The sequence below is a fragment of the Rhamphochromis longiceps genome, linkage group LG19 (assembly GCF_057381845.1).
Source record: "Rhamphochromis longiceps isolate RC_006_pf linkage group LG19, R_longiceps_female_GT1.1, whole genome shotgun sequence".
NCBI classification, from domain to species: Eukaryota; Metazoa; Chordata; class Actinopteri; order Cichliformes; family Cichlidae; genus Rhamphochromis; species Rhamphochromis longiceps.
Genome location: NC_140575.1, coordinates 9,752,818 through 9,766,873, shown reverse-complemented (window position 1 = coordinate 9,766,873; position 14,056 = coordinate 9,752,818). Strand labels below are relative to the sequence as shown.

Sequence of the window (14,056 nt, the reverse complement as noted above, 5' to 3'; positions counted from 1 at the left end):
CGTACAGATTAAGCTCTTTGTTAGGCTTGTTCTTACGTTTGACACACTGGTCTAAAGAATAGTTAGTTATTAAGTTACATTCATTCAATTCTTTTCTGTCTTTTCTGTAAGTGGAACATAATTTCACCTGCACAACATTCATATGTTAACCAGTGATTTGAGAAGTGCTACAACTATCTTCATATTTTCCCATTTTTATGTCTGTTCTTTTAAACATGGAATTTTTATGCGCATCTTAAAAGTACAGACAGTTGTTTTTTAAAAAAATTTTATTTAATAGAGTCAAAGAATGTTATTCTCATAAATGTACAGTAATTGTTCCAACAAATGTATGCATTGTCATAACTTTGAATTCATCCATTAAAAATACACAGGAGTTAACACCGGTTTGTGGCAGCTACTATGTTGCTCCGCCATCTTGACTACAATGGCCAAGATGGTCATCATGTTCCACCTACCGTAATCGCATCTTATGTATGCGTCTGGAGACTTGCAAAAGGTGGAGAAGAAGAGAATCTGGACAGCTCAAGGCTGGCTAGCTTACAAACAGCTGTTTATAAGCTAACATTGTGAAAGCTAATGGAGTTTCCTAAAAATCACACTTTCCCTCTGATAAACAGTTTGATTACATTCTCACGTCATATGAGTTTATTTACAAAGTGCCAAAGTCCAATAATGTTATATTAACTTCAAAGTTCCAATTTTCTCTAACACCAGTTAACAGCGGCTAACCGAGTTTATTGGTGGCTAACAGCTAACAGGATATCTTCAAAAAAAGATCATAGTGTTTGTGCCATTGAACAGAAGTGAACATCGCTGACACATCAACTCGTATTCAAGTTTTACAGCCTCCTAAAAGTAAATAGACGTGGACGCCTCTCATCTGCATATTGACAGTTGAGGCAAACAGTGGCCTGCCCAGATAGCAAAAAGACTCCAGGGCAGATTTGGTCCAGAGTCACTTTAATGCCCGAGTACACTCACTACAGATTAATGGTCTGTCTTCTGGAACAAATGGTAAGCATCCCATGTGTGTTGACTGGAGTCTGCAATCTACAGACATCTAGTAGTAAGTTTTTACACACTGTCATTTTAAGCTACAATATTGTATGCTTATATGGAGACATCTCAAACAAAATAAAAGATAGTAATTTTTGTGTGGGGTTACAGTAACTCCCTGTATTAGTGTCTTTCTCAGTTGTAGTTGGTTTACAACTCTGCTGCTTGACTTCTAACTGCCTGACAACACATCCCTCCTTTTTTAGCTCAGTTGCACTGTCTACCTGTGAAATAGAGTTGTTTTTAAAATATTATTATTTACTTTAAAAGCCCTCTGAGGATCAGCTCCACAATAGTTCACGGATGTTTTAAGCCCAAATTTTGCCTCCAGGTTCGAGGTCACTGAGGTCATCCTCCAGCAACGTCTCTCAGCGTCCCCTTTTCGCCTAAAGCCTAAAAGCAACCGCATCTTTGTTTTTATAGCCCTCAGGCTCTGGAATAATTTGCCATCCCATATAAAAACCTGTCAAACAGGTGATTGTTTTTAAATCAAATCTGAAGACTTACTTTTATTTGTATTCCCTTTGAGTTAAGTTTGAGGGGCCTCGTGGTTTTTGTCATGTCCATTGTGAATGTTTTATTCCTGCTCATTTATGTCAGCTGCTGTTTGTATTCTTAGACATTGTTTATATAGTCATTTCTATTTGACTGGTGGTTTTTATGTGAATTATGGTACTTGAGTTTTTGTAGACCTGGAGTATAAATACATCTGCTTTAACTGGATAGAACTCCTGTTGTTTTAAATGTGCAATAGAAACAAAGGTGACATGAGTGTCCTAGCTAAATAATGAAACAAGACAGCTTAATTTCAGGTTAAACCTGACTGAGGTAACTAAACCAAACTGTATATCTAAAAGAAGAGTCAGGGTACCACTGAATTCAGGAAGATGAATCACCAAAATGTGGAACCTATTGAAAGCAGCGAGAAGTTGTTGTATTCAATTCAATTCAATTTTATTTATGCAACGCCAAATCAGAGCAACAGTCGCTCAAGGCGCTTTATATTGTAAGGTAGACCCTAAAATAATACAACCAACCCCAACAATCGTATGACCCCTATGCGCAAGCACTTTGGCGAAAGTTGGAAGGAGAAACTTCCACAGGAAGAAACCTCCAACAGAACCAGACTCAGGGAGGGGCGGGGCCATCTGCCACAACCGGCTGGAGAGAGGGGAGCAAGACAGGATAGAAGACATGCTGTGGAAGAGAGTCAGAGATGAACAATAACTAATGATTAAATGCAGAGAGGTGTATAAACACACTTTGAGTGGAAAAGCTGACTCAAGAAGAAGGGCTCAATGCATCATGGGAATCCCCCAGCAGCCTACACTTATCGTAGCTTAACTAAGGGAGGATTCAGGGTCACCTGATCCAGCCCTAACTATATGCTTTAGCAAAAAGGAAAGTTTTAAACCTAATCTTAAAAGTAGAGATTGTGTCTGTCTTCCAAATCCAAACTGGAAGCTGTTTCCACAGAAGAGGGGCCTGAAAACTGAAGGCTGTCCCTCCATTCTACTTTTGAAAACTCTAGGAACAGCAAGTAAGCCTTCACTCTGAGAGCAGGGTGCTTTATTGGGATAATATGACACTAAACGATCTGTAACATATGACAGGGTCTCATCGTCATGTCAAATTGCATGTGAGAAGAGACTTTTTAAAGGGTTTTAAAATGACATTCTAGATTTTACCTGGAACCAATGAAGAGAAGCTAATATGGGAGAAATACAGTCCTTCTTTCTTGCCTATGTTACTTGTTTGCTGTGGCCTTTTGGATCAAAATAAGGATTTCCAGGATTTCCTGCCTGATGCTAAGGAGTCTAGTTTAGTCTAGCCTAGAAATCCCTAAAATACCTACTGAGATGTTTCATTCTGGACCAACGTGGTGAACTAACATGAGTCCCTATTACCTAATAATAAAGCCAGACTGCTAACAGCCTCATGATGCTACTCTCTTCCAGCTGTTAGAGTTGTAATAATGACATACGGAGTTCTGAATATCATAAAATCAGCAGTTCTTTTAATAAAATAAAATAAAATAAAATCCTATGAAGAGCTAGAACTATCCCCAGGTCTTGTTACACTGTGTTTCAGTTACACCAAGTAAGTTCAGGGCTGAGGGTGAAGAGGTTAACAGGATGGTGGAGTGAATGCTAACAAAGCAGAGTGAATGCTCTCTTTCTTCTTCACACACACACAGACAGACGCATGCACACACACAGAGGAGGGCCTCTCAGTGTAAAGAAGCATGACCAGCAGCAGCTGTTGGATTACCAGCTGCCTCTGTTTATCTGCTGAGACCCCGAAACCCTCTGTTCTCACTCAGCCTCTCTGCAGCCTCTCCTGTCCCTCAGTCCTGAGAGCTGTACTAGGAAGAAAGAGACTATTGAGTTAGTGAGGTATGTTGAGCTGAAAGCAGGAGTGTTTAATTTCACATGTGACCTGTTCAATAGAATGTTACGGTCAGAATTATTGATCGTATTGTCTATGATCAGTGTACTATAGACTGTCAGCTAAAGCAATGCTATTCTGGCTAAACCATTCTGATTTTACACACAGCCACCACACAGCTCCATGCTGCCGTTTAAAAACAATCATTTGTAAGTGTAAACAAACAAACAAACAGTCTTCAAAGATACTGTATGGCTCTGAATAACACTGCTGGGAGCATATGTGGGAGTCGCTGACTGCGAGCGACCTCTGGTGGTTATATTTATGAAAAGCAACAGTGCACGAGACTGGTCAGCTGACCAATGCGGAAGTGCTTAAAATCAGCAGTGTAAACAACGATTCAGAAGAAATAAAGTAAAAAGCTCTGTTTGGATAACTTTTTCTCCCCTAGTACGACAGCATGGTTCGGTGTTTCCTCATACACACCGTGTGCCCGGTGAGTGCTCTGTCTGCCGGGGAGAGCCGTGTTCTGTACTCCCGGGTTTTCGGTCCAGATGACGGAGTCCTGTCCGAGCGGCACCGAGACTTCAGCCCGGAGGAAAGAAGGCTTCTGCAGAAGGAGAGGGTGACCGCAGTAGCCAGGTGGGTGTTTGTGGTTAACAGTTAAAAATAAATCATTATTCGAAGTCATTTTTTTTCTGGACATCCACAGATTGGGACAGAAGTGGACACTTTAATTAAGTGATGTGTGTTTTCTTTTCATGTTTTGGAACTAACACCTGTCCAGATAAAGACATGCAGCCAGTGTATTCTGTTGAGTGGCGTCTGTTCGTGTCCCTGCATTGCCTGTTGATGTTTGTCATATACAGTATTGTTCAAAAGGCTCTTTGAATGCTCTATTCATATCCGTCATGCAGTGTCATGAAGATCTATCCAGCGATGAGCACAGGAGCTATGTTTAGACTCAAGAACACAGGACTACTTGTTATACAGATGGTCTGCCAGACACCGAGATGGCCTCAGTCTCAATGCTTTAAAAAAATGAATTTACCTGCCAGAGTACCTAGAGCCATTTTTGGCTTTTGAGCAATTTTTTTTTTTTTTTTTTTACTGCTAATTGTATGAAGGTAATTTAAAAAAATACTGAAAATAGCACCCTGGCTTTATTTCTAGTGATTTTTAGGATTTAGTCTTGTTGATAACTCATAATAGCAGTTCTTTCACCATCAATCATCTCTCTGTTTTCTCATATAAAGCATCCTGCTATTTTGATGGGAACACACAATGTAAAATGCCAGACAATAATATTTTTTTTCAGTGACTCATGAATCATTGTGTGTAGGGATGGGTATTGATAAGATTTTAACGATTCCGATTCCATTTTCGATTCTGTTTAACGATTCGATTCTTTATCGATTCTTTTTTTTTTTTTTTAAAAAGGAGAACACTAAGGTCGATTAGCTTAGAACTTTGTTTTATATCTTCTCTTTGAACAAGATAGAAACTTAGGAGTAACATGGCCTTACAAACCCAACAGTGAGAGCTTCAGAGATCCAGCCTACGGCTCTTCAATGGGGTGTCACAGGGTCCCCAGGAAAAAAAATTGTAAATGTAAAATAATAAAATAAATATTCTTCTGTAGCAATAACAAAGTATAACATAAATTGTTCTGTGGCAATTACACAAGAATATCCAGTAATGTCCCTGCCTACAATTAAACACATTCACTTACCAAAAATCATCTGCTGTGGCAAACGGGTGCAAGCCTTTTACCACAAACTGAGTCACTGCTCTGTGACGTTCGTCTATCCTGCCTGAAAGGAGACGCTGCCGGCAGACTGCAGCGAGAACTGCCAGCATCTGAGCCAGACTCTGTCTCTCTCATCATGGTCACCTACATGTACAGTAATGGCAGGTTTTGTAATAAGGCAGATGGCGCTAACATAATATGCACTGTTAGTTGATTATTTACCTGCCGCATTAACGGAAGAGGGCGTGCAAACGTTACCGCTGCTGCTGGGTTGAGATTCACGAGTCCGGAGTGGAATTAAAAACACGACATTCATTTAAGGTCATCGCGTGTTTTGTGAGCAAATGCTTTTGCATATTCGTAGTGTTTCCTCCCTTAAATGAAATCTCTACTTTGCAAGTTGCCCTGTTGTCATCGGTTCTCATGAAGTATAATCAAACTTTTGAGCGTTTGAGCCGCTTAGGCGCCGTGTTTCCTGCCAGGTAAATGACGCTCCGCAACGTGGTGACGTCATTCGGGGCGACTGGAATCGATAAGGGAATCGTTTGCAAAAATGGCAAACGACTCCAAGGAATTGAAACAGTGGGAACCGGTTCTCAACAAGAACCGGTTTTCGATACCCATCCCTAATTGTGTGTGTGTGTGTTTTGTTTTTCTCCTGTTCCAGCCTGTAACTAGTGATTACTACTGTCAAAGACAACGGTTGTTCTAATGTTATCAGTAAAACTGGTTAAATAGCTCAAAATAAAATGAGTCCCACAGTTATTGTGACTATGAAAGCATCCTAACTAATGGCAAAACACTTTTTGTGTCTCAGACAAGTCCGGAGTGCTATCTCTCTGTCCCGGGAAGCCTCGGGTCGGCTGATAGAGGAGACGTTGCCGGGCGAAGAGAATCTGGCTCTGCAGGACGCCGACTGCGGCGTGGTGCGGCTCAGAGCCGGAGACCCGTTCTCCGAGGAGACGAGCGCTCTGTGGCTGGGGGTTCAGAGTCTGGGCTTCACGCTCGTCTGTGAGCCTCATGAGAACCTGCTGCTGGCTGAGGGAACACTGCGCAACCTGACCCGCCACTGCCTGGAGCACCTGCACATGCTGGGGCAAGGGAGCGAGGTGAGCCGTGGACACACATTCTACTGCTCAAAAAAATGAAAGGAACACTTTTTAATCAGCGTACACCATCAAGTCAGTTAAGTTTCTGGGATACTGAGCTGGTCAGCTAAGTAGCAGTAGGTTGTAAATAAGTTTCAGTTGCTTTGAAATTAAGAGTAGGTGCACTAGAGGGGCAAAAATGAGACAACCCCCAAAACAGGTTTTACAGGTCGAGGCCCCTGACATTTTTTTCCTGCCTCATCTTTTCTGATTGTTTTCTGGTACCAGGACCCTACAGAGGTTGCACAGGTACTCCAACTCCTTCAGGATGACACATCAATATGTTTCAATATGAAGGTTTGCTGTGTCTCACAGCACAGTCTCAAGACCACACAGGAGATTCCAGCAGGCAGGTAGCTACTCTAGGAGAGCTGGACTTCTTCTAGAGTGAGCATACTCACTCTGTTGCACTCGATGTGTGTTTAATTTGGACCTGGGGCCCGTTCTTCGTACGTCGCTTACTACATCCAAGATCAAATGACACATCCAAGACCAAATCATCGCGCTAACCGTGAGCTCGCTAATCCGGTTCTCCGAACACACCTGCTGTTGACGATTAGTACAGCTGGATGAAGTACCGTATTTTCACGACCATAAGACGCACTGTGCTAAAAGGCGCAGTCTCAGTTATGTGTGCCATTACTGTATTTAACACACACATAAGGCGCACTGGATCATAGGGCGCATACAAGTACCGTATGCGTATTTAAAAATAAAGCGGGAGCAAACCTGAGTTCGGTACCTTACTCACATTTTTATTACCAGTAATCGTCATCATCAACAACACACAAGCATACAAGTGTGCGTATTTAAAAATAAAGCAGGAGCAAAACAAAGTTTGGTACTCACATTTTTATCATCAATCAAACCCATCGAAGTCCTCATCCTCTGTGTCTGAATTGAACAGCTGCGCTAAATCTTCATCAAACATGCCAGGTTCACTTTCTTCACTGTCAGAGTCACTTTCCGTGCCGTGCGGCTCCTCGGAAATGATGCCGGCTTTTGCGAAAGCTCGAACAACAGTGCCAGCAGACATGTTAGCCCAAGCATCTACAATCCATTGGCAAATTGTGGCGTAACTCGCCCGGCGCTGGTTTCCACTCTTGGTTAAACTGTGGTCTCCATCGGTCATCCATCGCTGGATGTGTTTGTCGCCGATGTGTTTGCTGCAGTAGGAGCGGAAGATGGCCAGCTTTTCCTTATAATCCGCTGGAAGTTGCTGCGCTACCGTAGTCCTGGTCCGGAGGGAAAAATGGCACCGTTTCATAAAAAGTGAAAGTGAAACTGCTTTTAGCCGAATGGTGACCGTCGAAACGCTTCTCCCGCTCGTTCTTTGCTCGATGATCGCCTTATGTCCGCGGAAACTCAGCTGCGTCTTCTTGACCTGCCGGAGCTTGTTTTCCAGCTTCCTCCACTTGCGAACCATCGATTCATTAATCTTAAATTCTCTCGCCGCTGCTCGATTTCCATGTTCCTCCGCGTAGCTGATGGCCTTCAGTTTAAACTGCTTCGTAAGCGTGTCTCTTTGCCATTTTCAGGGTTGTTAAAACAACGATGTCCTGCATAACGCACATACCTGTTCTTTTATACAGGTATGTGCAATAAAGTCAACGCACACACTTCACCCTTTAGCGTTCTCATGGTGTTCTCTACTACGTCCTCCTTACAACACACAGGGCGCACTGCGCTATAGGGCGCGCCGCACTTTTTGAAGAAAATCTAAGACTTTTAAGTGCGCCTTATGGTCGTGAAAATATGGTAATGTGAGATCACTGGGTGTCGTAAAAGGGGCTACGCATCCATAGTAGAAACATTGATCGGCAACCCTCTGATTGGTCGGCGAAAATGTCGAAGGAGCGCGCTCAGTATTTTTCGGCAGCAGAGCAAGAACTCTTGAGTGAGGGATTTCAGGAGTTTAATCAGAACTCAAGGGAACACTGCAAAGGCTGCAAAAGCAAGGAGAGAGGGCTGGCAGAAAGTTGCTGACAAATTAAACTCGTAAGTAATTTCATATCACACTAGGGCTGCTCGATTATGGCAAAAATGATAATCACGATTATTTTCACTGAAATTGAGATCACGATTATTTGACGATATTTATTTAACCCTTTAAGACCTACTATAGAACCAAGTCCACCAGAGCTTATATTATTTTTATTTATTTTTTTTACATGTTGTAGTGCCATTTGTGGGAGCATTTCAAGTTGCTATACATCAATACAACTGTTATAGCCCATATTTTAATAATATGTATGCATTAAGTGCATAGTAATTACATAAATTGCAAAAAAGTGCAATAAACTACAAAAAAAATTGAAAATCGCTTTTGTTTTGTTTACATATATTTCTGCTTGGAGAAGTTTAAGAGGTTTATCCCTCAAAACTTTAAATACAATAAAGTTGCAAAAAATAGTTTACAACAACAGGAAATTTATTTTGAGTGTCTTCATAGTTTTATTTTGGAGATACAGCAATTTTTATATACTGCAGGAAAAACAAAAACAATCCTATGATGCAAATTTGCAAAGAAAACAGCATGTGCATCATTTCACTGTGGGAAGTGTTACGAACAGCTGATAGGAACGGCAAAGCGTGTTTCTGGAATATTATGTTTTTGTTGCTGCAAGCGCTTTTTATGCAGTTTTTGCAAAGCTATATGTGGAACGAAACCGTGACCGAGGACAAGCTGATGGCATCAGATGTAAGTACAACTCCTCCGGTTTCATATGCAAAACAAATTATTGCGCTAGCTTACACGGTTCAGATTCTACAGGGGTTTAAAAATAGTTACGCAAAACGGAGCGTGCTGGTCTGACCGGCTTTAAAGGGTTAACAATGACTTTAAAAAAATAATATAAATAGTGTGCAACACCACTGAAGTTTTTTTTTTTTTTAACTCTTTTCAACCAACGGCAGTCACTCTCCAAATAACTTCTGCTTAGCTTTCCGAGCTTCCCTCGGGTCCTCTTAATCAGCGGTCTCCACCCTTTTTTGCGCCACGGACGGTTTATGCCCGACAATATTTTCACGGACCGGCCTTTAAGGTGTCGCGGATAAATGAGGGAGGGGCTAATAATCGGCTCAGTCATTTTTAATGATCGTTGAAAGCCCAGATCGTAATCGTGATTAAAATTCGATTAATTGAGCAGCCCTATATCACACTATATTATCCAATATTATATTACATTATATTATATTATAATATGTTATATTATATCCTCTTTCACATTAGAGCCCCAACAGGACCCACTAGAACATGGGAACAAGTAAAAGTGAAATATAAGAATATTCCACAGAATGGTAATATTTATCACTTATATTGCTTTTAGTCTCTTGGAAAGAGACCCTGAAATAATCTGTTTGTTTGTTCATAACAGCAACCAAGAAAAGGGCAGAGCAAAAAAAGACAGGTGGTGGTCCTGCACCCCCTCGTCAACAAGTTGGTTAAGTAAATAATATCCTCACGGGAAAATCGATATCTCTCAATGAGCACACTGTCGCGCTGAGCTAAAGGATCCTGTCTGTCCCGCAATATACGCTGAATTCTGAAAACTCTCCTTATCCACCTTCGCTTTTATAGCCGTGGTCTCTCATCTTGATTACACGAAGTAATTTACAATTACTACTCTAAAATATGAATTACATCTGTAATAATCACATACATGTAATAGAATGTTAATAGTACATTTCCCTTTTTTAGGATATGACCTGTATGTATCTGTGTGAAATCAATAAAAGAATCAAGTACTGCATTATCTTTAGTTACATTGATAATATTTATTTATGGTGAAACAGTGGTGGAATATCGCTGTTGCTTTCGTATAAATGAAGCGGACATACCTGCGTGGCCGCGATCTAATCCTGTTTACATAAAGTAAACCTGCTCCCGAGCAGGTTTACGCTTACGGCTCTGTTGCTACGACAGCAAGTCCCGAATGAGCTTCGGGGAACCGAACGATCCAGGATCACGCGAAATCGTCAACAATCAAATCCAGCTAACTTACTTAGCGAGGTACGAAGAACGGACCCCTGGTCTGGAGTATTCAGGATCTATTTTCACAAATACAGTTTAGATTTCATAAATATGACAGAGTTATAATAAGTGCCCATATTACTATAGTTCAAACTTGCCAATTCCAGTTACTGTAATTTGTAAATGGCTATGGTCTGGTGCGGTATGAATTTTCATATGTTAAACCCATTTAAATTGGGTTTAAACTTTGTATTATCAGGAGTATTGTCCCTTTGATTGAGAAGTGGACGCCTGCCTGCGGGGTTGTAGCCAGCAGCAGTTTCATGAGCTTCATCTCAGTTAATTCACGTCACTGAATGAGAACTCTGGTATTGATGCCTTTTTGAGTGTCATCAGTTCAATTATCTGACAAGTAATATGGGGCCATGTGTCACTGATTGTGCTGACAGACCATGCAAGAAGTCTTTCTCTCAGTTTTGATGAATGAAGTTATGGTGTTTTATGTGTTTGTGTGTTTCACAGCACTTACTTTTAGCGCCTGTGCGATAAACCTGCTGATAGCTTAGCGCTCTCATCGAAATATAGTTGCTTCTGGCTAATCTTGGTGTCAGCTAAAATGCTAAACATGGGGATGTCACAAGCTGAAGTGCAACATCACATTTGTTAATGCCTTCTTTTATATACTGTTTAAGGCTTTCATAGATTAAAGAAGTGTTATCTCTGATAGCTGCTTCAGTGAGAAGTGTGTGAAGAACACTGAGACATGTCATTAGCTTTGAAGTTATTCTCAACAGTGAAACTTTAAAGACCTCTTGAGCCTTTTGACTTGTACAAACCTAGTGAAGCCATGAGTCACTGACCAGCTGTTGATAAAATGTATTGTTTTATTTCATTTCTCCAATTTTTCTTTTTTTCTGACAGGAATAATTGCATAAACATCTTTTCTTTACCACAAACATACAGTAGATCACTGTGACTCATGCATCTTCCGGCTGCTGTAAAGTGCATTTGTATTCAGAAACTGTAGCGAGTGTTTGTGTCTATATGCGTCCTAAGGCATCATCAGACTGCAATCCATTAACTTAAACAGTTTACCTCCCCAAAGAAAGATGATTGTCGAACACTGGTATCGAGACTCGCAAGAGCAGCCTCTCATTACGTGCTATGAAAAATATCAATAAAGCAAAATTCAGCAGTAATGAAACTAGATTGCAGCAGCGCGCATTCTTATTACCAGCTTTTAAGCATCTCTTGATTAATCGAGAAGCCTGCTCGGGGTCATCACTTGTGGCATTTTTCTCTCCAGGTCCTGCTGAAGAGCAACCGGATCGACGTCCTGCTCAGTCGCCTGCTTCCTCACGGCCAGCTGCTCTTCCTCAACCACCGCTTTGCCCAGAGTTTGGAAAAGGAAGTAGCGGCTTATATGGCCAAATAAAGCCGAGCAGCCACGGTTGCCATTTTCAGGGAGGGCGGGCTATCATTTACAGCTACTTCTAGCTATATCTGCTGGCTTCCAAGCAAACAAGCCCTCTGTCATTCACCTCCGGTGACATTTCCACGCTGGAAGACGAAGAGCGGACTACCAGCTGCTGCTGCTGCTGCTGCTGTTGTTAGAGATTGCATGATGTGTAAACACACAGAGTGGTAAATACCTGCCTCATCCACTTGCAGCTCACTCTTGGCTGTTTACTGTGTGGGTGGCTTCACTTCAAATCCTGTTTGTCAAATTGAAGAGTGGAAAGAAAAATGTGGCAGATTAAAGAGTGCAGTCGCAGAGGCCAGTTAAGACGTACTTGTCAGCATTAAAGCCTGCTGTTTATCTGATTCACCATACTCGAAATGTCACAGTGTGACCTTGAGGAGCCAGACTTGACCCTTTTTTGTGCTTTTTCAGATTTCAGTGAGTATAAATGAAATCTCGGAGTGTTATTGCCTTATAGTAACTCCTCATAAGACCTTACGTTTCCTACTACTCATTGGGATAGCGAATGGGTTTTAAAAGAATGTTTTGGGAGAACAAGAACACAGTATAAATCCTCTTAAAGAAAAGCACAATAGAAAGGGAAGAACAAAAGATCTAGATCTGAGTTGTTTTATGACAATTTATAGCAGAAATGCCGCAATGCCAGTGATGCTAAGGACAACGGACGGGGCAGGAAGTGAGGAGACGTTTGGATAAACTATTATGAATGAAAGCAGAAATGTTGGCATGCAGAACATGGAACAAAACATGAGGAAATGATGACAAGTAGACCTACAAACACAAACATCCTGACTCAACAAATAAAAAATGTATTCCTGTGTCTTGTGAACATCTGTTGTTCCCCCCCGACTGCCTCTCCTCACATCGAGCCAGACTCTCCTGCTCCTCCTTCTGGCCTCTTAAGAGCTTCTTAAACCCCACTTTTTGTGCTGGCAACCAAAACCAGAGCTGTGTTTTTAGGTGTGTGTCTGTGTGTGTGGAGAGGAGATTGTGTGGATGCCAACACTGATTGCTTTGATCTTCTTCTTTTTCCCCCCCTGTATTAAAAATAAAACTAATTTCTTGTATTACCCAAGGCGTATGCTTTGATACTTGTGTAGTCTGCAATCAAGGATGCGGCACATCTCCCCCACCCAAAAAAAGAAAAAAAAAAAGAAGATATCAGCGAGGAGCTGGGGATTGCACCTTAAATGAGATGTAGCACACAAGAGGAGAATTTGATATGCTGAGCAAAAATTACTGAAAAAAATGAACCACCATAAACACCTTTACACTGATCGTGACAAGTAATGTCATGGTATGACCAGGAGAGGGAGCTGTTACTGTGACTTTCAGTGTGCCATGAAGGACGTTGGAGGGGAAATCTTACTTGGAGCTCTCTTCATAGAGAAAGAACTTGTTAAAAGATGGATGCTGGACTGAGGGAGACTTCCACATAATTGCAAAATAAAAAGGACAAGTACAAGACAAGAAGAAGTATTACTGAAGAGTCCTCACGGAGATGACAAGAAAGCTTGCCTTAGAAAGTTGGTAAGGTGGTCATACTGAATATTAACTTTCCAGCTTGTACAAATTGTTTTTGCCTTATATATGTATATATATATATATATATATACATACACACATATATAGCAAAATATAAAGAAATGAGGGGTGGTACTGTATTTTATCTGTTTTCTAGAATGCTCATCTTTCCATCCTGAAGCTATTATAAATAATGCCAGTGGAGACATCAGCTAAGTAAGTGTTGGTCCATCAACTTTCCAATAACAGCGTCTCTACTAATAGCGTGTAAAACACAGAAAAAGTATCTGACTCCAGGGGAACATTTTCTAAGGACAGATCCACTAAATGGAAGACATCAAACGGAACTCAAGAGTTCTTTCAGTCAAGAAATTGTTACATTTCCCTTTTTTCCAACCAACAAAAACAGCCATATAAAGAAATATAAAGAAGTTGTGTAGAACTGGCCCGCACAGAGACCTGACTTCAACCCCATCCAGAACCTTTGAGATGAGCTAGAACATTGACTGCGAGCCAGAACTCATCATCCAACATCAGTGAGCGACCTTATGAATAACTCAGAGCTGGTTCAGACAGGCAGCGCAGGTCCTCTGCTGCACTCGCATGGCCTGCTTTTCTCTCTGCGTGCAGTGCCGTGCAGACGTTTGGGCAGTAGTGCTCGTCAAAATGACTCTGAATGGCCAATAAAGATGTCCTGATTTCTAAAAGGCACCGAGTTAAAGAGGATACAT

The 14,056-nt window shown here is 41.3% G+C and overlaps 1 protein-coding gene across 1 annotated transcript; it reads left to right on the top strand.

Annotated features, from left to right (window-relative positions):
* The first annotated feature begins 3,796 nt into the window (after window positions 1–3,796).
* On the top strand, window positions 3,797–12,871 carry ap5s1 (adaptor related protein complex 5 subunit sigma 1). The gene is made up of 3 exons (XM_085390900.1): window positions 3,797–4,089; window positions 6,015–6,306; window positions 11,625–12,871. The coding sequence occupies exons 1-3, from the start codon at window positions 3,908–3,910 to the stop codon at window positions 11,751–11,753; spliced, it is 603 nt and encodes a 200-aa protein (XP_085247026.1). The 5' UTR covers window positions 3,797–3,907; the 3' UTR covers window positions 11,754–12,871.
* The last annotated feature ends 1,185 nt before the right edge of the window (window positions 12,872–14,056 follow it).

Bases quoted from the DNA above. Each gene is read 5' to 3' on its own strand.
- ap5s1 (XM_085390900.1), top strand. From the start codon at position 3,908: ATGGTTCGGTGTTTCCTCATACACACCGTGTGCCCGGTGAGTGCTCTG. The intron at 4,090-6,014 runs GTGGGTGTTTGT...TTTGTGTCTCAG, and splicing joins AGGGTGACCGCAGTAGCCAG to ACAAGTCCGGAGTGCTATCT. The intron at 6,307-11,624 runs GTGAGCCGTGGA...TTTTCTCTCCAG, and splicing joins TGCTGGGGCAAGGGAGCGAG to GTCCTGCTGAAGAGCAACCG.